Source organism: Perognathus longimembris, chromosome 11, assembly GCF_023159225.1.
Source record: "Perognathus longimembris pacificus isolate PPM17 chromosome 11, ASM2315922v1, whole genome shotgun sequence".
NCBI lineage: Eukaryota > Metazoa > Chordata > Mammalia > Rodentia > Heteromyidae > Perognathus > Perognathus longimembris.
In genome coordinates, this window is record NC_063171.1 from 64,086,810 (window position 1) to 64,114,137 (window position 27,328).

General features: G+C 38.3%; 1 protein-coding gene across 6 annotated transcripts in view; it reads left to right on the forward strand.

Moving 5' to 3' along the window:
* Positions 1 to 15,089, forward strand: part of Kcnt2 (potassium sodium-activated channel subfamily T member 2) — a 274,397-nt gene extending 259,308 nt beyond the window's left edge. For 5 of the 6 annotated variants that reach the window (XM_048357403.1, XM_048357404.1, XM_048357405.1 and 2 more), the window contains 3 exons: positions 4,779 to 5,079; positions 11,199 to 11,283; positions 12,687 to 15,089. In XM_048357403.1, coding sequence (XP_048213360.1) covers positions 4,779 to 5,079; positions 11,199 to 11,283; positions 12,687 to 12,798 — 498 coding nt within the window. In that variant the 3' untranslated portion in view covers positions 12,799 to 15,089. Of the gene's footprint in view, positions 1 to 4,778; positions 5,080 to 11,198; positions 11,284 to 12,686 lie in introns of those variants that run through there. The other variant, XM_048357406.1, reaches the window with a different exon arrangement.
* Positions 15,090 to 27,328: the final 12,239 nt, after the last annotated feature.

Below are 27,328 nucleotides of genomic sequence, written 5' to 3' on the forward strand. Positions count from 1 at the left end.
AATCCAGCTATTTAGAATAAGAAGTATTTCTTTAGTTAAAAGGTTTCTGAGTTTTACAAGCTTCCATAGATATTCCTAGCTACCTGGGAGGCCAAGACCAGCCCCTGTGCAGATAAATCCGTGAGACTCTTCAATTAACCATGACAAGTGGAGCTGTGTTTTAAGTGGTAGAGCACTAACTAGTCTTGAGCAAGCCAAAATACCAGAAAAAAAATTCTATTACGGTAAAAAGAAACTTTTAGATAGTTTCAAATAATAGGAAATGTGACAAACACTTGGAATAGGAAGTATCTTTTAAAATGTTAGTAATTTATGTTTTTAAAGAAAAGTGTCAGAATTTCAGGAAAATTCGCATGAGTAGCTGTAGGAATTTCCTGTTTCTTATTTGTATGTTTTCATGGATGCGGATGCATATATTTATATTTCCAGATATGTGAAAATAATATGGATATATCTATCCTCCTACAGAAAGTAGTTATATATTTTTAGTAGTATTAAATCTTGATTTTTCAAATTGGCAAATATATTTCTCAATATGAAATGTAAAAGGTCAACAAATGAGCCCTCAAATAATTCATAAAAATTGTGTAGAATAATAAACACCCACTTTTAATTAATTAAGGTAATGTTTTCTTCAGATTCACTGTACATGAACCACAGGAGCTTTACCACCAAGTGTTTGATATAACACCTTGATTTCTCATAAAATCTCATCAGTGAGAGAGAAGATGGGAGCAGAATTATGAGTCTCTCTGTCTCTGTCTCTGTGGATGCCTCTCTTCTCTCTTTCTCAGTCCTGGGACGTGAACTGAGAGAGCCTTGGCTTTCTCCCCCAGCCTCTTTGTACTCAAGACTAGCACTCTACCACTTGAGCCATAAAACTACTTCTGTTTTGTTCTGAGTAGCTTGATAGACATGTAAGTCTCATGGACTTTCCTGCCTGGACTGGCTTCAAATTGTGATCCTCAGATCTTAGCGTCTTGAGTAGCTAGGATTATAGACTTGAGCCACTGGTCCCTGGCTTTTCTTTCTTTCTTTTCTGCTTTCATATCTTTCATAATTATTTCATTTTCTTTTCCTTCTCTTCTTGTTCTTTCAAGCAAGGTCTTAAAGCCCAATAGGAATTAACTAATGCAGCCTATTCTAAGTCAGATAAGCAAGTATCCTTTTGATTTCAAAAGTATTTGGCAGGCAGAGTAGTAATGCTGTGGCTATTTTTCAGACAGGGAAATGGAACTTGTCATAGTGAGCTTAGATTACAAAGCTGATACTTGATGGAAGTATTGTTTGAATTGTGGCCAACCTGACACCTGAACCCTTGCTTTAAACCATGCTGCTGGTTGGAATCCTAACTTAAGATATGTCCTAATGTGAAGGTGCCATTGTATTTCCCACTCTGCATACTGTTTCTACCAGACAAGGTGCTGCTTTCAGAAAGAACAGTACTCAATGGGAAGGTGAAATAAGCATACTTGTTCACACCTAGGAGTCGGATTATTATTCGTGAAGTTAGAGTTGACATGTTTCCTTCTGTATTCACGTGTTATCAGTTCGCAGAAGACTTCTGTAGGGTAGAATCGGAGTATTTGTATTTCAGTTCCAGGTGGAAGTTATGATTTGTGTGTGTGTGTGTGGGGGGGGGGTTCTGGCGCTTGAGTTTAGGGCCTGGACACTGTCTGTGGCCTTTTTGTGCTTAATGCTAGTGCTCTACCACTTTGGGCCACAGCAACATTTTATTTTTGGTATTTAATTGGATATAAGAATCTCATGGACTTCCTGGGCTAGTTTGAACCATGACCCTCAGACCTCAGCCTCCCGAGTAGCTAGGATTACAGGCTGTGAGCCATGGGTGCCTAGGGAATTTTTTGTTGTAGAGAGTTAGGAAAAATCCAAAGCATCGTTCACATTTACATAGCTTATCATGAAACATCCGGTTGTACCTTTTATTATGTCATGTTGAAAGGATGGAGGAAAGGTATGCAAACTTCAAACAGGTAAAGACAATCAGTTTTTGTTTGGATTTCTTAATACCAATCTCCAAATTTTTTTTTTTGGCCAGTCCTGGGCCTTGGACTCAGGGCCTGAGCACTGTCCCTGGCTTCTTCCCGCTCAAGGCTAGCACTCTGCCACTTGAGCCACAGCGCCGCTTCTGGCCGTTTTCTGTATATGTGGTGCTGGGGAATCGAACCTAGGGCCTCGTGTATCCGAGGCAGGCACTCTTGCCACTAGGCTATATCCCCAACCCCTCCAAATTCTTCTGATTCCTTCTTCCTTTAGCTGAATTGAAATTTCCAAAGGGAAGTTTACTTGTTTTATTGATATTCTCTTCCTTGGGAAATTTCAATAATTGATAAATGCCACATTTAATAGTGAATAAGTCATGTATACTTACAGTTCAGTTCAGGTGTATAATTTGCATAATTATTGATACACAGGGCTAGGAGAAGTATTCATAAAGCCAAGCCATCTTTCCCCCCCATTGAAAGGGAAGCAAATCCTCACTCTTTGCCGAAACATCTCTTAGGTTATAGCTTTATGACTTAAGTTGTAAATGACGTAAATTACTTCCTTAGCTATTTGCTCTGGAGAAATGATTAGTTTTACTCATTTGAAGGACATCAAACTCTTATTTATAGGGAGACATGTCTAGAAAAAAATGACAAGAAAGAAAATCACTCCAAATGTATTGAAGCTCCTGATTTAACTTGACAAACAAGCATTTAAATATGAACTGATATATTTTCATTTCTGCTACAAAGAACACATAAATTACAGAACAAAGATTGATATTCTTTATTGATGATAGATATTACTCAAGAATGTGCCTTCTACTTCCACAGAAGAGAATTTTCAGTATATTGTCAAGTGAGTGAGAATAGAGTATTTTAAGTCTTATAAAGGGATCCCTTATTGCAAAATCATGCTATTTACAATATTTTATGCTTCCACATTGAATTCTGATAGATAGAATATGGTTACTAAGTTTTTTTAAGTCAAACGAACTGTCATCACAAAGCTAGGCAGGTTAGAAGAATTCGCTATCCTTCTGTACATCATTACCATTCTGTAGCAGAACCAGTAGTGAGCCTTGGATTGTTGTTTCACTTCCACGTGAGATAATTTCCTAGTTTGTTACAGAGATTTGAAAGGAAGGCATTGACAGAGCTTTCAGGCTTTGTGTCCACATTAAAGTATTTTCAAGTAGAGTATTATTTGGTTTATTAAAGGAACAAATGTCAGCTATATGCTAGAGTATATAGATATAGATAAATGATGAGGATAGTCCATTTCAAGTAAAACATGGAAACAGAGAGGAGATAAAGAAGACTGTGTGAACTCATACACAGGCAGTTCCTAGAGTGGTAAAAACATCCACACTGGAAAGAATGGTGGTGGGCAGGAGATGTGATGGAGATGGATGGGAGTCAGAGCTAGTATCAGGTTTCAATGTCGAATACGCGGCAGGACCATTTGCTCTATTTTTCATAGCATTTGTGTTTAGTGGGGAAATAGTTTAAGTTCTTCATTATGAACAGAATTCTGGAGAAGGTCGATGATGATTCTTTCATATCTCTATGAATGTATTTATTAGCACTGAACTTTTTGCTTCATCATGATTGCTACGTTTCATTATGTTGCTACAATACTATAGTGGAAAAGAAAAATCATAAACAGTGAAGAAAATTTTAAAAAGAAATTTCAATTGGTAATTTTAACTCTCTTACTTTGAGAGTCAGTACTGAATGCAGGTTGCAGCCCAAACTAAAGATGCCATCCATAGAAGGGAAACAATAAAACCAGAACTGCTTTTTGGTATAATAGAATTAAGAAGCTGGTCATTTGTATGTGCGTGTTTTATAAAGTTGGTCTTCCTGGTCTAGTAGGTATTATCTTTTATAATATTTCCTGGTATGAAAAGTAATAATATTAAAACTGTACACTTCTACTGATGAAGGGCTAGTAATCAAGAGAGAGACTCTTGCTCTAAACATTGGATTCAGTCATTAAAGACTAAGTCAGAATAGGCTTATGGAATTTGTTATTGGGTTCATAGGGAGAGTGTAGTCTACTTTAAGTTTTTGCTGTGTTTCTACAAGACGTTTGCCACATTACCACTGGCAGTATTTTACTTGGAATATTTTCTAAAGTAAGTAATCTCATCAGCAAAGTGTGTGTACGTTGAGTGATTAATGAATGAGTTAAAGTGCATCCTATTTTCTTTTGGGCACAGGAAAGGATGAAAACGTTTGCATTTTATAGTTTACTCTAATTTTACCTTTAGAAAGCATAGTAACTTAAAAACCTTTGTAAGATGGTTAAGCCACCGAATTTTGCTTTAGAAAGCACAAGTCATTTAAGTTGAATGTAGAGTACCTAGCACCTGCGATGAATTTTTGAAGTCTATGCTGTGGACTGTATGTGAATGAAGTTATAAAAGGCTTGCGCTTGCATGCTTCAACAACCGTGCACTAGCAGTCATTTATAAGAGAAATCTCACACATTAAAAAAAACAACAACAATAAACAGCTTTTCATTGAAAAATGCTGTCGGGAGTTGCCAACATAGTGGCTGGCCCATATGAAAGTTCAAGAAAACGTTTTCGGTGGCGTTTTTAGTGACAGATAACTAGAACTAACCAACCCTTGCAGTTCTTCCCTTTCTATGGAAATGCCCATCCACAGATAGATAACCAATGCTAAGATTTTGCAAAAATTGTCAGCCCCGAGCTGTGATCACGCTTGCGACACCTAATTATCCACTATCCATTTCCCTTCAAGTCTCAAATCTCCATCAACGTGGAAGAGTGGGAAGACACAAAAGACTGCAAAGACCCCGGGCACCACCGCAGCCTTCACCGCAACTCCACGTCCAGCGACCAGTCCGACCACCCCTTGCTGCGCCGGAAGAGCATGCAGTGGGCCCGAAGGCTGAGCAGGAAAGGTCCAAAGCACTCCGGCAAAACAGCGGAAAAAATAACCCAGCAGCGCCTGAACCTCTACAGGAGGTCAGAAAGACAAGAGCTTGCTGAGCTCGTGAGAAATAGAATGAAACACTTGGGTCTGTCTACAGTGGGATATGGTATGCCCTTTGAATCTACTGTCTCTGTGGACTTGTCCTTTCTTGCCCTTCGTCCTTGTGACGTTGGCGCTGGTTGGGTGACAACAATTGCTTTTTCCTTCCACAGGTCGGTTTGCAGGGGGCGAGGGGCACGTTGTCTAGCCTAGAGGAATCTCAAGTGATAATGACAGAAAGAAAACCCTGAAAACTTTAAACAGATACTGAATTTAAAAGGCCCTGTTCTTCACCTAGGGCCGCCAATTATCTCAGTTTCAACATCCCCTCAAGTTTCTGAGATAGATCCTTTGTTTCTATTAGACGTAAAGAAATCCATTCAAGCCACTTGAGAGATTTGCACCACCTGACTCCAAAGTCTTCCTTACACGCATGTGCACGTGTGTATGTGTGCAGGCATAGGCCTGCAACTAGGCAGTGTCAGTATCGTGCAGGTTAGGGGTAAAATAGGACATGTTCTATATTTCCCCTATTTCTAGTTCACGATTAAAGTCTCAACTTGAGACAAGCCTCATAAGAAGCAATTTTAGTTACTGAATTAGACCTGAAGTGAACTATCATGTGTTTCTTTGAACAAGCAGGAAAATTATATTTTCAGAGTATCTTTATGACTGGAACTACGAATATCTTCTCATCATTCCTATACCCCTAGTGTAATAGTTACATTTACTTTGCTGTTGTAAGAATTTGAGTCTCAGAGGTTAAAGCTTGGTTACTCAAGGACATATAGTTGAAATGTGGAGTCAGGCTTGCCTATGCAGCTTTCTTTGGTAATTTTGTTTCATTTCCATAAATGTCGTACAGACTCATCTGTGCCAGTAATTTTAATATAGCCACTTATCACATTTTACATTCAGAAATAAATTAAGGGAACACAATGATCTTCAGTTTTGAAATTCACGAGTAGCTATTTTCTAATTCGAGGCCTTTCAGTATCATTAAGCTCTTACAGGATGAAACTCTTATATTTATGTGTTACTTATTATTAAGCCACATTTCTTCTGATGAGAAATTGTAAGCGATAATTGTCCATCCAGGTCTCATTTGTTTTGCATGAGCATTCCAGCATTACGCTGGAGCAGCATGGTGAGATAAGGTTTGAACTCTTACAGACATAAAAGTGCACAGAATAACTGCACGAGAAACCAGAGAATAATATTATGGTCTTGCTAATGAAACCTCTACCAAGCACCTTGGGTGTGTTATACTGTCTAGCTTGTATTCCTCTTTATAATTTGTTTAGTTTATGCTCACAATAATTCCTACACAAAGGAAGAAGACATTCTGTCCTCTTCTCCTTTTTCCTTCTTTCTCTTTCTCTCCATTCTGTCCATCTATCTGGTCACAGTGATATGAAGCCACTCAACCAACCTGGATCGAAACCTCTAATAATAATGGTTAAAAAATAATCCCACAGGATTTGGAAACGAGTGCATCGTGGATTTATTTTTCTATTCCTCGTTTATAGTAATGCATCCCTGATACCCTCTCAGTACCAGGCAGGCATCGCTCTAGACACTAGGAATAGGACAACGAGGATCCTGACAACACTTCTGGATTATAAATCTCACCATCTAATACCAGCGCCGTAGATCACATGAGTTGCTTAACTTCTGTGAACCCATTTTCTTCTGTATGAAATGAAAATAATATCACGATCTTAGGTTTGTTGTAAGACAAATGACATTATGATTAACATAGCACTTGGCCTACATCTGGAATTCTCCAAACACCCTAATTAACCTAAGAGGTTTTGCCACTGTATGTTAAGTATGGGCTTTAGACACAAAAGAAGGAATTTTAACACACCTCCACAACAACCAAAAAGTGAAACAAAACACAATGTTTTGTACCCTTGGCAGCCTTGATTTAATCATGAATGATAGTATGATTTCTTTTTTTTTTGCTGAAGTTTGGCCGATCTGAAAGAATTAAACATTATTATGACTCATTGGTTATGAGAGGTGAGAAGGAAAGAATCAAAATATGATTCCTGCAACTAGCTTGTTTGTGCATGTCTAAAATCTGCATTGTTAGAGGGCTGAGGAAGGAGGGTAAGAGTCAGAAGCCTTCCTGGATTATAGAGGACAATGTCCCAAATGCAATGAAAACAGAAGGATGACTCATGGGGATTGTGGGATGAGACCTGAGTGTGTCAACGTAATATTCATAGACACTTTTGTGCCTAATGTTAAGATTATTAAGTATTACTGTCATTATCACTATGACTCAGTGGCATGTTACCACTGGTTGATTTTAGGCTAGGGTCTCCGACCCACCCAGGTAGACCTTAAGCCAGGAAGCGCCTGCTTTACAGTTTCCATTGTCCTCACTGGGGTCCCAGGCACCTACCACCGAATCCAGCCTTGTTTCTGTAGGTATGGAGTCTCAGCCTTCTGTGCTTGGGCTGCTGGACGCCATGAGGATCCTTCCAACTTCAGCCTCCCATGTACTTGAGATGCCATGTCACGGCACCCAGCCCTGGGTGAAGAGGTCTGGTGAGCAATGTGCTCAGGCTAGCCTTGAACCACAGTCCTCCTGTTCCCACCCTCCCATGTAGCTAGGGTTACAGACGTGTGCTATCAGCAGCAGGCTAGTCCATTTGATTTGAGTAGCAGAAGACCCTCTATGGATCAGTCTTTACCAGAAGCTGGAATCCTTGGGCTTAGGCTTCAAGAAAAGAAATAAGAGATGCATAAAGGATCAAGCCTGAAGTCATAAACATAGATTATTTAAGATTATAGCTGCAAGAGTAGATGACAGGGAAATCTCACCCGTATGTCTAGAATGTTACAGGGACATTATTTTAAAGCAAGAGCTGAAATGTTTTAAACTGTTATCCAAAAGATATAATATATTACTGTAAACCATATTACCCCAATATTATACACACGTGTATTAGGGGGTTTCCTCAGCTAAAATATATTTCTTTTAAAAATATTATTATAAAGGTGATGCACAAAGGGTTACAGATACATAAGTCAGGTAAAGCTTACATTTTTTGGACAAAGTTACCACTTCCCTCACTTCCAGTTTTTTCCTCCCATCCTGCCCACCAGTTGTATATAGTCCATTTTAACATAGTGTCCAGTGAGTATCATTGCTGCATTTGTTCACCCTTAATCCTTCCATTTTTGTGCCTAAAAAGAACTCTGGCTAGGCAGACATGAAAGAGAGAGAAAGTGGTTTTGAAACTGGCAACTTCTTTTGACCTAAGTCGAAAACACCAGTCCCTCTGTGCCTGGGAAATGTCAGTGAAGGCCGAGGAAAGAACCTGGGTCTGATTAGTGCTGGTTGTGATCTCCTTTATGTCTTGGTTTAAACCAACTGGAATCATTAAATCCAGCCTATTTACCAAAATATGTGCTGTAATTCCTAGAGCCCAGGGAACAGTTAAAATGAATAAAACAAGCTAATAAAACAAACAAAGTAACAGCATAATAATTTTATCCATTATTGGATTCTTAGCTATTTAGATAATTTTTGAATACTTTATAATCTTTAAGTAGTTTTACAAAGGAATTGTCATTTGCCAAAGCAATTTATGAGCACAGTACATCTTGATCAATGTTGCCCCTTCCAACATTCTCACCTGCCTCCCAACCTACTCCTTCCCTCACTTTTCTTAGTTTTTAGGTCATTTGTTGACTTTTTTGCCATTTAATACACAGCAGTTTATATATACAAGATATGTTAATCTGTGTCATCACTTCAACATCTTCACCCCCTTCAACCCACCCTTTCCCTTACATTTCTCAATTTTGTGGAACACACAATGAATTACTCCCTACATTCTACCCCTTTCCCTCCTTCATTCTTCTACCCCTTTAAGCTATAATTATCTAAATAATTTAAAAATATTTTAGTAGGAAAACCAGGACATTACTAGATTTTGGCTTGAATGCTGGAACAAAATAGATATAGCATTCCATATCCTGTCAATAAAGAGAAAAGTTGGTTATCATTGCCTACTAAGGAGTTACCTTGTATTTTCTTCAGATCATTGCAAACACCATTGTTACTGCAAGGAACTGAGTTGTCCATAGGCAAATGGAATGGGAAGCTTCAATTTTCCAGTAGACCTACATTGTAGCTGAGTACTCTGGTTTTATTTCTGTAGTACAACATCAATCTCAGTTCCTTTGAAAAGAAATTTTGAAAATCCACACAAGCAAAGAGTTTCTCACAATAAGAACCTGTGAATTGAAGTTGCTTTTCACATAGAGAAATGAAGCTGATAATCTTATGTTGGTACCATGCATTTTATGATGGAATACACTGAGGAGTAATCTCATTACATAATAATTGCAAGCTCCAACCAGTTGAATTATCCATCAATACTAGTGATGATTGCTAGGTTTAGCCAAGAAAAAAATATTGAATTTCCAGTGGCACTTTATGCAAATATAATCTTTCACACAAAAACACATGTTGTTGTAATTCATATTTCTTTGGTAAGTCTGTTTTGCCTAGCAAGTCTAATCCCATAGCAGACTTATTATTTTTTTAGATACTACATAGACTTTTGATCAAGTATATCAATTTATTTGACTATGAAATTTGATGAGATTATGATCATGGTTTTATTGGCAAACTTCTGGCAGGTTCAATTACACCACATTGTAAGATGGAGATTTTTATTTATAGACTTTAAGGCATATCACTCGGGATATTTTAACTGAAAATATTAAGCCTTTCACAATGAAGTGGTCAAGTAAGATAAACAGAGCATTCAGCTTTTCTTGAGAAACTACGAAGTAATTCAGAACAGCAAGTTCCTTATCAAGGTCAGGGACTGTGGCTTGATAAGATCTTTCATGGAGTTATTTAGGTATTAATACATCCACACTGATAAGAAGTATGAGATTTGTTTGCTTCAACTGCCAAATGTAGTTCTTCCTCCAGAAAGGTTGCTTGTCTGCAACTGAGAGCAAGGAAACCCTTGTTCATTGAAGCCCATCCATGACCATGTGGCTTTGTATTTGCATTGCACAATGACCCAAGAATTGAAGCAGAGAGACACCAAAGCTGTTTCCTGTTTTGTTCGCTGCCCTCCTCTAGTAGCCCATCTTTCCATGACTGTCACACGATAGTTAAGGTTGAGCACTTTTCAAAGGATTTGGCTCTATGTAACTCACAGTGTTGGGGACAGAAAGACCAAGTCTGGCGGTGTCTGTGTGGATCAGCTGCTGCTGAGGAGACTTGTTGTAGAGAAACGACCACCCATCACCTGCAGTCACCCTGTTGTGGGGTTTGGGGGCCGGCCTTGTCTTTCTTAACAACTGAGTCCAGTGGAAACTGCTAGTGCCTCCACTTCTGAAGGCTGACATCTCCTTCGCCACCCCCCTTTTAAAGATCACACACTTCTGAAACAGGTCCTAGAGGACACTTGGTTACCACACCCAAACTAGGAATTGTCTACCATGCATGTTTCCAACCGAAGGATATTTCCAGTATGCAGTAACAAAATTAAAAAGACAGCACCTTTTGTTTTATTTATTACGTCCGTGTCTATTGTTTCAGAACAACAAGAAAAGAGATTTAGTATTATAATTCCTTTATAACATTTGTCTCCATGCTGTTTGTTCTACAGAGTCCCTTACACTCCTCAATGCGCAAACAAATGTTTGCTATTAGGTGTCTCAAACGAAGCCAAGCAACATTAGGGTCTCTCACCATTTTTATACACAATTCTATCAGACTTTTATAATATAATATGACTTAATAGTTTTTCAAGTAACTTTCTCTATAATCATTTCTGGGAAGACTCTGATTAGCCGCAATTATTTTCTAAAATTGAGCAAGGCATAACAAATGAAGTAAAACTTTGTAATGGAAATTTTTAGTTTGCTAGCTTAAAGGTTATCTTCTAACTGTGGTTCTTCCATTCAGAATCAGATACTTCCTTCTTAATCAGCTCAGGATAAGCAGTGGGTACCTGTCTATCACTCCCAGTGACAAGTAATTTGAAAACATAGCAAACTTAGGTACACAGCTCTGCGCTGAGTGATGGGACAGATCAACTACTCTTCTCAGCTTCCTGGTTTAAAGATGGGGAAATGCACAGTCATTCCTGTAATGTCCTGTCAGTGGTGTAACGCACCTGCCATGTATTTATCTTCTAGATGAAATGAATGATCATCAGAGCACCCTCTCTTACATCCTGATCAACCCATCCCCAGACACCAGACTCGAGCTCAATGATGTTGTGTAAGTTGACTTCATAGTTCATGCTTTCAAAGTGTTGCTTATTTGTTTTATCAAACCACTGATTAAACTTCAAGTTTTAACCTTTATTGTCATAGATCTCAATTTTTCTCATAAAATAAACATTTAAATGTTCTTTTTAGAAGGATGAATGTATTTACTGTGCTACTATACATTGTACTTTGTATAAAAGGCAAGATTGTTGAAAGAAGTATAAAACAGGAAATAGCAACATGAATCCTATGTCTTGCAAGTGAACATACATTTCAACGAAAAAAGAGAAGAGGAATAATAAGAGAACAGGCAGGCCCTAGGAAAGCCTGAAATATACCACACTGCTATTTTTAATTACCTTACACGTTTTAAGAGTCAAATAAACGAGGTTTAAAAAATTAGGAAACATTCTCCAAAGATAATATGATCCACTGAAAAGTATGCATTGTGTGTGGACACTCAGAATACTTTGGTCTACTTTATGACTTTCATTGTGTACATATGCTATGCTTCCTTTATCTATGCAACCTGCTGATGCAACCTAGGTTCTTTCAGTATCATAGATGTTGTAAACAAAGGTGTGAAGGCAGGTGTTTCTTTAATACCCTGATTTTGGTTTCCTTTGGCTACATAACCAGCAAGGTTATGTAGTCATTAATATGGATATTTATATGGTTATATAGGCTAAATATAGTCATTTCTCAAAAAGCTCTAGTCTAGCTTTTGGGAAAATGTCCATATTGTCTATATTTTGGATATACTAAATTATGTTTGAGCCAACAGTAAGGAGCGGCCTCCTTTTCTAACATCCTCATCCGCATTTGACATTTTTGATCTTTTTGAGTTTAGCCATTCTAACAGAGGTGAGGTGGTTCTCATTGCAGTTTGATTTGCATTTCCCCCATCATTAAATGATGTTGAACTTTTTTGTGTGTGTTTCCTATTGCTAGGGATTGAACTCAGGCCCTCACGCTCTTGCTTAGCTTTTTCACTCACGATTGGGTCTCTACCAATTGAGTCACACCTCCACTTCTGGCTTTTCAGTGGTTTATTGGAGATTAGAGGTTCTCAAAATTGTCTGCCCAGGCTGGCTTAGAACCACAACCCTCAGATTTCAGTGCCCTGAATAGCTAAGATTGTAAATATGAGCCACTGAAGTCCAGCAATGTTAATTTTTTTCATATTCTTATCAGAAATTCATAGATCTTCTTTTGGAGGATGGTTTTGTCAGCATAATCTTTCCAGGAATGAGAATGATAATACAAACTTCGGAAAATTCTACTGGTTAATTATCTGGTGTTTTTACTTGTCATGCATAAACAGTTTAAGTCACCTAGCAAAATGTAGAGAAAAATGGCAACCTGCCCTGCACTTCATAGTACAATAAATTTTGCTTTGTTTTCTTTCATTAGATACTTAATTCGGCCAGATCCTCTGTCCTACCTACCAAACAGTGAAGCCAGTCGGAAAAACAGTGTGTGCAATGCTGGGGGCCCTGACTCTCGCGAGGAAACCCAACTTTGATAACAAGAAAATAAGAGACATTTATTTTTCTTAGAAGAACCTAGTTTGAACTATCAAAGTATTGCTGGCATTGAAAGCAAACAGATTGGAATATATTCAATTCTCTCATATTTGAAAAAACTAAATTTCTTCAAAGTATGACTCATTTTGAAACAATGTATTGCTTATTGATATTTCCCTTATTAATATTAAAAAATTTAGGTGATGAGTCTCAAACCTGAAAAGAAAACATAAACTTTTGAATATGATATTTAACTGAGAAAAATCTGAATGGCACAAAGCCAGTTAAAAATACTGGTTAAATTTTTATGGAAGTGAACTAAAAAATTCTATTTGGTGTGTACATTGCAATGTGCATCAAAAGTTGTTGCTCCTCTTAAAAATCTAATGTGTCATATTATATTCTCTAACTGTGACATTTTATAAAACTGAGCTCACCCTGACCGTCTCCTCTACATAGCAATTAACTAACACACCTTGAAGCTAACTTTTGTGGAAGAATAATAGTTTGCTTTAGAATACAGGTTTTTAGTCAGTCCTTTTTGTCTGTCCTTTCATACAACATCATGTTCATTTCACAATTTGAGACTTGATAGCATGCTTAGCTACACAGACGAAACTAAAACATTATCAGGAAGAGACCTTAAGTACCTTGAACTATTCAGTAACTTGACATCTACACATTTTATGCCAAGAGAAATATATTCAAAAGGAAATATGTATTGTTCTCTTTTAGAAAATGCCTATCGTAGAGAAAATAAAATGCTTGTTCATTTTAACTCAAGAATTAAAACATTAGCTGGATTTCTGAATTATGCAGGAATGGTTTTCATGAGATTCTGGAGCTTTAATACTTTCCATGTCTCCATGGAGTGAATTTAATTAAAAGTTATAGAAGATTAAAAGATCATTAATACTTTTAGGGACTACCAAGACACTTTAAGCCCTTATGAAATAACACTCAACTATATTCTGTGAGAAATCCTGATTTAATTTCCAAGTATCTATATTTTAGCATTGTGAAGCAAAAGCATTAAAGTGAGGAATCCTTGTCCTTTGTATTTAACACGAATCTTTCATAATTTAATAATTATAAATTTAACCTTGAATTGTCCCTTGATGATACTCCTATTGTGATATTAATCTGCATTGTTTCCTTTCCAATATTATATGAAGACAAGCACATGAAGATGGCCAGGTGGACAAGTATGTTCATGTATTCATCAAGGAGAGACATTGGTCAATTTTGTAATAGTTCTTCATTCTTGAACTTGACATAGACTTTCACTCTAACAAAATTAGGACCTATAATAAAAGGAAAGATCACTTCATCCTTTTTTTTCTAAATAAAGCAGATGATTTATAATCATAATAGAATGGATAGAAAACCTTATTTTGTCTCAATAATTATACAGAAACAAGTAAAATACAAAAAGGCAAAGCCAAAGTTTCTAAATGGTGTTTAATTTGGCTTGCAGAATATGTAACCGTCTCTTCTTTCTGAGTAGTTTACATTACCCATGTTTTAGGATGACAAGAAAGCCAAGATTTTGCCCTCGAACAGAGAGAGGCTCTCTTTAATCTTCAGAGCAGTATGATTACAAGTTATTTAAAATCAGGAGCATGCCTTAAAATATGATGATTGTATGCATTTATGTGTGTCTATGTTATAAACATAAAATATGTTTGACTGAAGCACCTCTCAGAGGTTGTTAAAATTGAGTACAACATGCACCTTGGAACTGAGAAAATAATGGAGTTGGGGAACTTGCTTCATCGCTGCAATATCAGTAGTCAAGTATGAGATTTCTTTGGGTTGACATTTTTTACTCCATTGCAATTATTTTTAGGAAAAAAAATCCAAGATTTTACAAATCTTCTATTTCCCAATGAGATCTGAAGTTTAGTATTTTTGCATTATGACAGTTGTTATGACTGAGATTTTAAGCTAGGGTATGATTATATTTCCTATAAAACTAAAATTTTTCTTTCATAAATTTTAAAGTAATTATTTTTGATTATGAGTATTACTCCAAATTTAATATTTGGAAGAGTTCATATCAGCTTGCTGTAATATTGATAGTTTATTAGTCTTTCTGGTTATTTAAAGAATAAAATATGCTTATAAAAGACTTTTAACAAACTATTGCCTTTTTAAAATAATTACATTTGCACATGAAAATAAAACAGTCAGTAATTGTCCTTGTAATCATATGGGAATTAGCCCTGTTTGTTGTCTATGTATAATTTTGCTACAAGTTACATTGAATTGCTTTAAATTAATTAATAATAAAATTATTTCTGATGATGAAAATTCTTAGGATTTGTGTGTGTGTTATCAAAACTTTGTTTAAACTAATCGTGTCTTAAAATATAAAATTACCTTGTCATTTTTACATCTCTTACCCCAAATAAACAGAAAGTGGATCTGTTTGGAGACAGAGCAATATAAAAAAAAAACTGCTGTTGAAATAACTTCATAACTAATAGGTTCTTGATAATTAAGGGAGGAAGGGGAAGAGAAAAGGGAAGAGATGGAGAGAAAGTGAACGGTGGAAAGAAACAAGGAAGGAAAAGAAGAGACAAGGAATAAAAGGCTAACGTAGATGCCTAAGAGAAATAGATTTTCCCAAGCTGAGAATAGTGTCCCAGCGTGATGAATTCAAGTCCATGCAAGTATTGGTTAACATTAGGCAGATGAAGATGGATTTAAATGCCAACATAGATTTGTTTGTTTGTTTGTTTTGGTTACAAGGAAATAGAGAAGACACATTTCTCCTTATTCTTACTGTTATAATTGCCCGGATATTATTTCCAAAAGAGACATAGAATACTCTTTAACAGGGGAAAAAGATGGGGAGTCCTGGGATTTCTTGGTGCTGGGGAACCCTGGTGATGTCCCTAGGAAAGGCTGCCCTCCTTTCCCACAGACAGGCTCCTAGGAGCATGCGCAGCCTCTGCGGGCTCCCACGCGCGGGCCTTTCACAGGGAGGGTGTCTTCAGCTAGAAGGCAGCATCCCGGGGAAATGGGTGCCTAAGAAAGAAACAACTTTCTCCTCCGCCCCAGCCTTTCCCCTCCCGGGCTTTCCATCAGGTGAGCCTCCACCACCTGCCCTGTCTCGAATGGATGGACTCTAGGTTTCCCTTGGTGGGGGGGGGGGGGGGGGGGGCTCTGCCTGGACCACTTTACCTTACTTCCAAGTTTAATGGGTGCTTCTTCCACCCACCATCACTCCACTATTGTTACCTTCCGCTTTCATATTGCTATCCAATCCAGTGCTCACTCAGTGCTCTGTTAACATTTACCAGTCCTGTATGTGATCTGTCCAAATGGCCATGTGGTTTTTCACTTCCAAAACCAGCCCCTGGTTGGCACCTGGTTCACAAACCAGCAGTCGTCTCGATGATTAAATAGTGAAGGGTGGGAAAAATAGAATTCTTAGGACTGCAAATCTGAGCGACAAGACTTTGGGCACATTCAGCAAATGAGTGGCCCCTGCTAGGACACGTTTCTGCTCGATGATGCCCTCCGCCTGTGCAGCAAGGCCGTCTGCACTTTATTTTGATCTAGTCTTCCTACTCTCTTTTTTTTTTTTTGGACCAGTGTCAAGTGTATCTTACTTACAGAAAGCTCAAGGTAGTTAGACATCTTAATTAGGTCAATCAAAGATAAAAAACAAGTGGTTCTTAAAAATAGAAGTTGATCTTATGGCTAAACTCTACATGCTACCATGTGGTTTAGTGGAATAGAATTTTCTTAATGAAGTCTGGAATGTTACAGTAGAAACAAAGCAATGATCTGTTTTGAAGGATAATGAATAGAAAGAAATCTTTCACAAACTACACTACAGTCATGTTTAAAAGAAATGTACAGTTCAACATACAGATTTATATGTTATCTTTTATGTATGATAAAATACATTTCATTCTGATGATAGCGAGGTTGAGATCTTTGTTCTTAGGAATTAATTGCAGTCTCAAAAGGAAGCTTTTCTAAATTTAAAAATTCTGAACCAAGATCTGCTTGCTGCTGATTGTCATATAACAAAGAAAGACCTATGCGTAGAACACAAGATTACTCTTTTTTTTTAAGTTTTTAAAATGTGTCTTATTAGATATACAGAGGGTGATTTCATTGTTACATTCCCACACATTTACAATATATTTTCTTTGAAAAATTTTTCAACTTGCCAACAAGAAAAGGACTTCTAAAACACTATTTCTTTCCATGAAGTAATACTGAAATAGATACCTATAAGGATATTTCACAGACATACAGACACAATTTAGTTGTACAATGCTAAAGTCATAATTTTAAAAACAAAAGTACCTCTTAAGCACAGAATATTGTCACATTTGACATTTACATTAATCTCTATCACATTTTAATGGATACCACAGAATGACTTCTTCCCTCAAATAAACATCATTGTACCATTTGATTTTACAAAGAAGCCCATTTTGTGGTATATATTAGGCTATCTGTGTTTAGCTATATACAACAGAACTAGATGTACACTATAACCACAAGTGTTTTAGAGGTTTAATATAATAAAGAACTCGCTCAGATGATGACCCTTACATCAACAGCATTTTGGCCTAAGTCAATTTTATAGATATGCATACATGGGAATGGCTATAAATATCCAAATCTTTGGAATACTGTAAATATAAAAGAATATTTATTATCTTTACTAAAAATTTGGATATACAATGCAGAGGAAGTAATAACTACTTTAAAAGCACTTTAGATATTCTAGGGCCAACGAGGACATAAACGACTTGGATTTGAAAGAGAGATTTCTTGTGATTACTTTTTAATGAAAACAAATTCAATTTTAATGTTTTTGGCAGAAAGCATGTGGTGAAGACTATGAAAGAACTGATAGTTTGCACTGGAAAATGTGTTGCTAAGCATAATAAAGGGGCAGTGCTTAAGTAATTATCTCTAACTCAAAGAGAAAAGCAGTGTGCCTGAGGTACACAGCCTCTTCAAAGTTAGTGTGATTGCTTCTCACATCCTACTTTAGTCAAACTGCGATTCCTCCTTGTACATGTGTCAGGAAATTGCAATCCAGCCTGAAATCAGACACTAAGGAACTGCTCACCTCTAAGGCACTGTTAGCTTTCAGACACCGAAGTCATTCAATAAGAGGAGGGTTGGATTCTTTTCTTTCTTTTTTTTTGCCAATTGGAAATATAAAATATCCAGCATATATTTTAAAAATAAGAACTTTTTGCTTGCCGAAACATTTCTGCACATGTTCTTCAATGTGGTGGTGATATCTAGTATCAAGAAAGTGAGAGCTGGGCTGGGGATATATCCTAGTGGCAAGAGTGCCTGCCTCGGTATACCCGAGGCCCTAGGTTCGATTCCCCAGCACCACATATACAGAAAACGGCCAGAAGCAGCGCTGTGGCTCAAGTGGCAGAGTGCTAGCCTTGAGCGGGAAGAAGCCAGGGACAGTGCTCAGGCCCTGAGTCCAAGGCCCAGGACTGGCCAAAAAAAAAAAAAAAAAAAAAAAAAAGAAAGTGAGAGCCACTTTTCTTATGAAGGTGTGTGTTCCTTTGATAATATTGGAGAAGTGGCATCACAGTTTGTAAAAGATGGCTGCATACTTTGTCAGTTTGTCACGGAAGTTAAAAATTTACAAATCAAAGAATCACCAAATAAAGTTTTATTCTATTGGAATGTTATTTGGAGGCCATATCATCATTTTTATTTTGTCTGAGTTTTGATAAGTCATTGATATCTATGTAATGCTGTTCTTTTAAAGATATTTATTAGCTTTAAGTAGTTCTACAAAGGAGTTGCCATTCAACAAAAGAGTTTATGAATACAGTGCATCTTGATCAATGTGTATTACTCTTACTAAATATTAAAAGTTGGTTTTTGGAAAATGTATGAGCAATGATTTTGTATTTTGAAACAGTTACCGTAATATTCATAAAGTTTTCCTTCAGCAGCCACAATTAAAAGTTACTGAGGTAGTATTGCCATATCTCATAATTATTTGAACATGAAATTGCTCGATATTAAGTGAAATAATTCCCCAACACTTTTTAGTAGTCACTAACACCTCTATTTATGTCTTTGTATAACACAACCACCAAAGCAATTACCAAATTAATACCCCTTTGAAGTCATTTAGCAAAGCAGTTTGACATCTCTTTGTATTCCAGATAGATGCCAATTTTCATTTGAATCTGAAATCAATGCTTTCTCTGTACTTCAACTCCATGTCATCCTTGAGTAAACTACAGGCTACAGATGAGGAGCAAGCGAAGTGATGGCTTTGAGTATTCAGCGTGGGCCACTTTTCCAGCCATCTCACCACGGTGGAGTGCACCGCGCGCAGGGAGCAAGCCAATCCCCGCTCAGGTTCTGGGGTGACAGGTGACAGAGTGGAGTCGCAGTCCAGGAGGAACGTGTTTGTCCGTGGGCAACAACCCCAGGCCGGTGCCCTTATAGCGCTGGGTTTTCTGAGGGCTAAATAAGATGAGATTGCACTGTGATTTTTTTTGTTGTTGTTTCACTTTATTTATTTTATTTTTTACCAACCCAATGCAGAGGAACTGCCTCACACCACCCAAAGCCCTGTTGACGTGAGAAAGTGTTAACCTGGATTCTGGAGCCCGCGGTCAAGGAGGCTGTCTATAAAGAGCCAGAAAGTCACTCTCTGCGGTAACAATGTGATGACACAGGAAAGGACTTTTGCAGGATAAAAATGTTGTTATGTACACCGCAGTTTTCGGTGTGGCAGTTGGTCAGATAGACGTGTGGGTGAACTACCGAAGGTAAGCCTGAGGGGCGTGGGAGTGGTTCTCCGTGGAGAATGATCACACACATTTTCATCTTGTTTGGTTATTTACCACACAGATCACATTGAGCTCATAGAAAATCAACACAAGACTGTCTTTCATGGTAGCAGAGAAACACAGGCCATCTTCCATTTTCCCATTGCTTGCTCCTCAAAGCACCACCCATCCTACATTTTCACCACGGCCTCCTTAGACCATAGCTCTCAGACAGTAAGCATCTCAGTCCTGAGCTCTTCTAAGAAATTCCCAAAGCCAGTGTTTCTGTTCTCTATTTATTCCCAAACTATCATCGGAAACATTCTTTGATATTTAAATTTATCTTGAGATTACTTAAAAGATTCTCATTACTCTTAAATAAAGACCCAGGCCTAGTAATAAGGAGGAAGGGATCTACTAAGGTGGTATGACTTGCCAGCTGTTCATCTTTTAGCTCATTTTCACTACTGTGTTTTACTTACATTTCACATTTCTCCATATTTTGATAAGTAACTTACCTTTTCCTAGGGAAAATACAAGCATACTTTTCCTTCTAGGATTGTATTGCTTTAACATTTTGCTGATTTTTGTTAACTCCACTGATTTAATTGTGTACCGATACTTATTGACATAAAACCAACTGTGTGAATTAAGGCTGGGCTGGCTGATCTAGTCAGTGAGAGGTCTTGTATAAACTTGAGGCTCCCGTTACCCAGCTAGATTAACTGGCTCCCAAACAGGCCTGTGAGGCTAACCGGATAGCAGGTAGGTTCTCAAGTAGCTGCACAAGGTGTAGAAGACCAGGGAAAACAGCAGCAACAACAACAAAGAACCAGAGAGTCAAAAATAAATACATAGTTATCATTTGTGACTGACTCATTAGTTAGCAAGAGTTGATTAATAGACCAAGAATTGACCAATCCGATTTCTTCAAAGAGTCAATACACACATGGAAAATATACTCACTTCACAATCAGAAACATGGCTTTTTTTTTTTAGTTCCCTTAGTTGCTGTTGTCACTAAACCTGAGAACCTAAAGACAATAATGAAGAAAATATTTTTCTTTCTTTTTTCACTCTTTTTATTTATTTATTTATTTATTTATTGTCAAAGTGGTGTACAGAGAGGTTACAGTTTCATACGTTAGGCCTTGGGTACATTTCTTGTACTGTTCACTGTCTATTTCAAAGAAGTCTGTCATTGCCTGCAATTCTGCAAACAACCACCTTCAGCTTTATCTCTTGGTGGAAGAGCAACCTCTCCTGGCTGGAGTAAAACTGAAATCATGCATTGAATAATATGGCTTCTCAGGATGCATTGCTTTTCCATGAGAGCACACCCAATTTCAAAGGTATGGTTTTGTTTGTGTCCTGTGGATATTCAGTAACAAACCTATGATTCTCATGGGCAAAACTTCTAGGTGAGGAGGTACATAATAACACCAGTAAACAGTATAGAAACGAGCCACTTTATAAGGTTGAAAAAGATTCCTCCCTGTCCCCAATAGGTATTTGCACTCAAAGCACGGGAATGAGACTTAACGTGGGAATAGGATTCTTGCTTGTGTTTGCAAGCTAAAATGAAGTAATATTAGGTTAGAGTAAGGGTTAGAGTAAGCTTCAAACCTTTCCCCAGGGAGGACTTTTATGGAGAGGTATATTTCCACACAGAGGCACAGGATGATGCAACCAGGGGCGGATTTCTCTTTTCCCATAGGTTTCCTTTCCAGAACAAATAGCCCTGGCTAACCAAGTGTTTATGTACTGCTCAACTTCAGAACTTTGAGTGGATAATTTGTATTGTTTTCAATCACCGAATATTGCAGTATTTTGTTGTGTCAGTCCGGGCAACATAATACATATAGCATCTTATGTATTCTACGTTTACCATATGCTTATTTACTTCAAAGTAAATGTCTCAGTCAGAGAGCATGTGGTGGAGGGCAGCCACATAATAACAGTAAGTAGAATACACTCAACGTAGTTCAACTAGACAGCACGGCAAGAGGAAATAATGAACAGCGGGTTGTTTCAGACTCCCAGCGGGCTACTGTCAAGTGTGTGCTGGGTAGAATTCAGTTTTGCTGCCCAATCCCCACTGTAATAAGCAGTGATGTCCCTCCAGGTGACGTGGTCCCCTCTCGTCCAAAAGACTCGACTTTATTCTCTCATCTCCTTCACCGGTGAGAATGGAATAAAGGTCAGAGACTTTCGTGGTTATTTGACTCAGGTTCAAATCAAGTGAACAGTTTCGGGGTTGCCTTATCAATTTTATATCTAGGAAGCTAGGATTCATTTAAGTTCTGGCAGTGACACTGTATCAGAGGAGAAATCATCACATGAGCTCTCATCACTTTGGAGGTAACCATAGCAACCTACTGTAGCGGTTACATATGGGTGCTTGCCTGGTCCTAGCACTTCGCTCTTCCTCCCATGACAGCGAGGTCGCTGACATGATAGCCCTTCCCAGCTACCTTCTAGAGAGAAGAGTAGCAAAGGGATGATACCATTTGCACAGTAAACCCTCTAGTTTTTGGCAATGTGCTTTGTAACTTTATCCAGCTGTGACCTGAACATTGTTAGAAATTAGTATTACCAAGGGGAGATTTTTTCAATATAGCGATGATTAAATCTCATTCCACAAATATTAACTGAATATCTCCAAGAAGAGAGCCTGAATATGTCTATATTTGAAAAATCTTTAAGTCATTGTAATATGCAATCACATATAGAGACGTAATTTGGAATTCTTCTCAACACATACATACAGTGCCAGGTTTCGATTTGTACTGCTGCTTTCTCTGTAGACTGACCTGCTTGTGTGTGTGTGTGTGTGTGTGTGTGTGTGTGTGTGTGTGTAGGATCACATCTCACCCTTGTACCTGTGATCCCCCTTATTCTGTCACCCCAGGAAGCCGTGGGCCTCTCCCCCATTCCCATGCAGAACTCTCCATTTGAGTCCACCCAGTTCACTCCGCTCCAGACACAGGCACCCCCACCTTCTGAACAGGTCTGTGCCCTGGTGATGTTTTTTCCATCAGCAGCAAAACCTCCATCTGATGTCCACATTGTCCCTGTGAAAAGGTCTTGACCTTCCTTTTCCAGAGAGAAGTTAAACCATTCCACACAAAGACATACCAGGAATAGTGACCTCTGCTCCCCTCCTCTGTTCCTCCATCAACCAGAACTGGAGGTAGTTCTTCTCCTAGATACATGCTCCTTCCTCCAGAAATTTCCTTTTCCCATCCCTGCACCACTCTCTCTTGTTTTTGGTTTCATGTGCTCAGAGCTCCAAAGCCCATCATCCCCCCCACCCGACCCCTCCTCCCCCTCCCCCCCTCCACTAGGTCATTAGCAAACTTTCAATGCTCCAACACCATTTCCATAAAACTTGGTGATCAAATCAACTAGAATCCCTAAGAGGACCAAGAATTGATTTTGTTTTATTACTATGGAAAGTGCCTTAGTCTGATTTACCACTTGTTTAGTATGTGATTCAAAATCTCACGTGTTTTTTTTTTACAATTGAGAGGAATAATAAAGACCTTCTACTTCCAATTTTTATTTAAAGATTTGTTTTGTGATAAATTGAAATTCAGTCTAGACCCTTGTATATACTTGACCCCTGTTCTCATCCTTTTTGTTTGTATTTTTTGAGTCTTGCTTCTACCTTTGTCCAGTATAGACCTTGGCCAGATTCACTTGGTATCAGCATGGGGTTTAGGTGATACATTTTAGGAAATCTAAAGCTGACAGTATAGTATCAGCTTCTTTCCCCCTTTCCATCTTCTGATATATGTCAGTTATATTAGATCTTGAGTCCTATCATAGAACTTTTTTATAGATGTAGATTTTATTTTTCAGTTTTCCAAATTCTGTGCCATTTGAATCTCATTATTAAAGATATAAAATCCTTTTCAATAACAAAGTGGTGAGATATATACATTATTCCTTCATTTTTAAGTCTTTTGTTTGTAATTTTCCAATTTGTATAACATTCATCTTCTTTTAGTCTTTCATCTTGTTTTTAGAAATAAATCCTTATGGCTAGAGAGTAAAATTATTTTGCCATGATTTCCTCTTAGCAATATTTGACCACCTAGACTTTTCAACATAGGTAACAGTTTTTATTTATTACTATTTTCTGTGCTTAGTCCTTTCTGGATTCTGCTGGTGCTTAGACATATGAGAATGTCTAGAATTGGCCTTGCATTTGAATGACTGCCTTGGTGATATCTACAAACAGTACTTGCAAAATTAACATTTCTTCATTTGTCTTTACCTTCTTCAGAACTTGGTCAAAATGCTCCCACTAGCTACTGTGCCTGTGTGACTTTGGACTTTGCTTCTAGATCCTGTCTTTTCCTCAGTTAACACTGGATTTCCCTTCTAGATCCTGTCCTTTCCTTTGTTAACATTGGATTTCCCTTCTAGATCTTGTCCTTACATTTTTAACACACAATAATACAATCTTTGAAGGCTCACACATGTATCCACTTGCTAACTCAAATCTGTCTTCCTCGCAGTAGACTGGGAAGTTCCTTGGACAGAAAAGCAAATTATCAATTATGTCAACCACCACTGGAAGGACCGTAGAATATGGCTACAGAGATTCCGTTGATGATCTCAGAACAACTTTACTGAATCCTCTCCCTCAAAACACTCACTGCTTTGGGCTTCAAAACACAACCTTGCCATGTGATCCACTCCTGTATCCACCACAGGGGCTAATTTAATTTCTTCTGCTGCTTTCTCCTCTCATCCCTCCTCCCTCAAAATGGGTTTCTACCAGGGCTGTTCGTGGGACTTGTGCCACATAATCTCTGTCTTTCACCTTTAAATACCATCTTCCTTTACAGGGTGTAAGCTTATGGCTTCCATTTAGACTTGCACCTTCAAATCTACCACTTATATTGAAATATTGAAACTTCTTTATCATCCATGTACAACATTTATTAGTTATTAATGTCACATACTCAATTGCCTCACCTTCTCTGATATTCTGAAATATTCATTTAGAATTAATAAGGGCCCTTCCTGACAACAGGTCTCAGAAATTGTTGGGAGGATGTGCATGTAGCAGCAATTAGCCTTTCACAACACTTTAATACACTTTCTGCACACCCGAGAGTACCCAGAAGGATTGACTAATGAGTAGAAAAACATATTGTTAAACTGGTGCCAGTTAGATCACTCTACTCAATTAAAATATTTTTCAGAACTCATGCTGGAAGTGTCATTTTTTTCTCTCTCTTTCTCTCTAAAATATGTATTAACTGTTGTAAAAAGTACATACATTTTAATGTTTAAAATGCATTCTAAGGTTATTGAATGAAATAAATTCAACCTTTTTAAGTTACAAAGCATGTTTGAAGGACAATTATGAAATTAGGATAAAATTCTTAAAAGGAAACATTCCTTTCTAGCATGTGCTGAAATAGTTATAATTTATCTATTCTATGTAGTACTAATAAAAAGCCTGCATATTCCTAGTCAAGGTTGCTGCTTCAGGAAGATTTAATTTCCTCATATCTTGGGGATCCTGGGTTAATACAAAGTATTGCTTATAATCACACCAAAACAAATTTGACCATTAAACACTACTGGAACCTCAGCATGTCACACTTTTTTTAGTATTTCTTGCACAACGTTTATCTATCTTCCAATTATTTTTAATTCTGAGTCTGGTATAAAGTGTCAGTGGACCACTGCTTGTGTGACAAAGAATATCTATAGCCACAGACATGAGAAGAATATCCATAGACAGAAATGAGAAGAATATCTATAGACAGAATTGAGAAGCAAGAGGAAAACAGCGATGATCACAAAACCTGAATGGGTTCTTTCTCCTTTGACTTGGCTGGAGAGGGAAAAAAATATATTAGCTATCATTGGCTTTGATATGTCCAGCGTGTGGGGATTTGGACGTGGAAGTAAGGCAATCGTGCCTGCCTGAGGTCTGAGCAGCAGGTTACTTTTGAGAGTGTCTAACTTGTGCATCACCTGCTGCCTCGTAGCCTTGCTTCTGTGCCTCATTACTCAAGGGACAAAGTAGGGACCCGAAGGGGACTGGCAGCCTTTAGAAGGGTAGGGGGGCTTGCACCTGAGCCCTGCCCTGATGTCTGGCCTTAACTATGCTGAAGTGCCAATCTCTTGCAAGTCAAACTTTATACCTTCTACCAAACAATTCTTCCGCAGATTTTTTTTTTGGGGGGGGCTTGAATTCTCTTCCTCACGAAGCAGACAGGTTAGAACTGTCAGATATCATATGTCTCTTTTATATCAAGGGATGAACATTGACCTTTGGCTCAACAGGCAGTGCAGCTTTGCCATGACAGGCCAAGGTCTCTTCTTCCAACATACACAACGCATCCACAATGAAGGCTGCCCGAAGGCAGAATGGCAGGGATCCTCCTTTTCCATCCTAATGATCAGGGCTGCTGGCCACAGCCCTCGGAGGCCCAGGTTTCTTTTGAAGAAAACCCAAATGACCATTGATTCACTGAGAGGAGGCAACATCACAGCCGTGGTATGGAGAAGAGTAGCACCGGCGTCTACAGTCATGTGTGAGAAAGAAGCCCTGAGAGGCAGCTTGGCATTGAGGGGCCGGGAGCGGAGCTGGGCTGATGTACTGCCCTCTGCTTCGAAGTGGGAAATAATCCCTCTGCTGCTATATGCCCGTACAGTACGCTGAGAAACTGAAATCTTTCTAAATCCAAACACTTAAAAAAAAATAAAACAAAAACAGATCTTCTGCACTTGGGTTTGGCCTGAGCAGCACCAGTTAGGAGACAAATGAAGATGGTTCTCCCAGACTGAAATATCAGTTATAATACTGTTCTTCAATTAGATTTTGTTTTTTACAGAATGGAGGGTTAATCATCTCAGATCCATTATTTCCATGTCTTTCTGCCCCCCCTTGCAAGATACTAACTGCAAAAGGAGTGCTAGATGTGACTTGTCTATTCAGAAAATTCGAGATGATGCTCAGCTCTCTTCTGTTCCATTCCACTTCCACGTAGAGTCCCACAGTGTTTCTCCTCTTAGCCCTGACCATGTTGGTTTCCCCATCCACCTTCAGATCTAGGCTGTCTCTAGTGGAAAGGGCCTCACACTCTGTCTCTATGGACATCTTCCCAGGCTCAGCAATTCACAGGGGCAGTGGACCTTCCCTCCTCCTCCAGGGCACTGAACGGCTCCCGTTGCTTTCTCCAGTGCTGCTCCTGTGTCCACAGCCTGGACTGATGTTTCCTGTGCCACCCTCTGTACTGAAAGGAGGATTTTGCCCCCATCTTTGTGCTCTTGATTAAAGTTCAGGAAAATGGATTTTATCCTCCTCTTCAAATAGGAAAGTTCCCTAAAGTTTTAAAGCATTCTTTAACTTAGTTCCATTCTGAAGTCTCAGACAAACAAAATGTTTACCAGTTGTTTGTTCTGCTCTGTATTTGTTTTGTTCTCCTACATTGTATGTAGCCTGGCGTAGGCAGGACGGTTGTCACAAAACCTGAGACCATGGATTTGACGGGAAGGCGAAGTCCACAGCAGAGCCAATGGATTTGACAGGAAGGGCTTTCTCCACCTACAGACTCCACAGTAGCCATCTCTGCCATGATGTTTCTAGAACAACAGCCTCAAGATCTGTGTCAACTTTCAGCTCCCTTTACTCTCAGAAAAGAAATTGGTTATTAACCCATGGCTAAAGATTCTGAGTGTATGATAAAGTAATAGACTT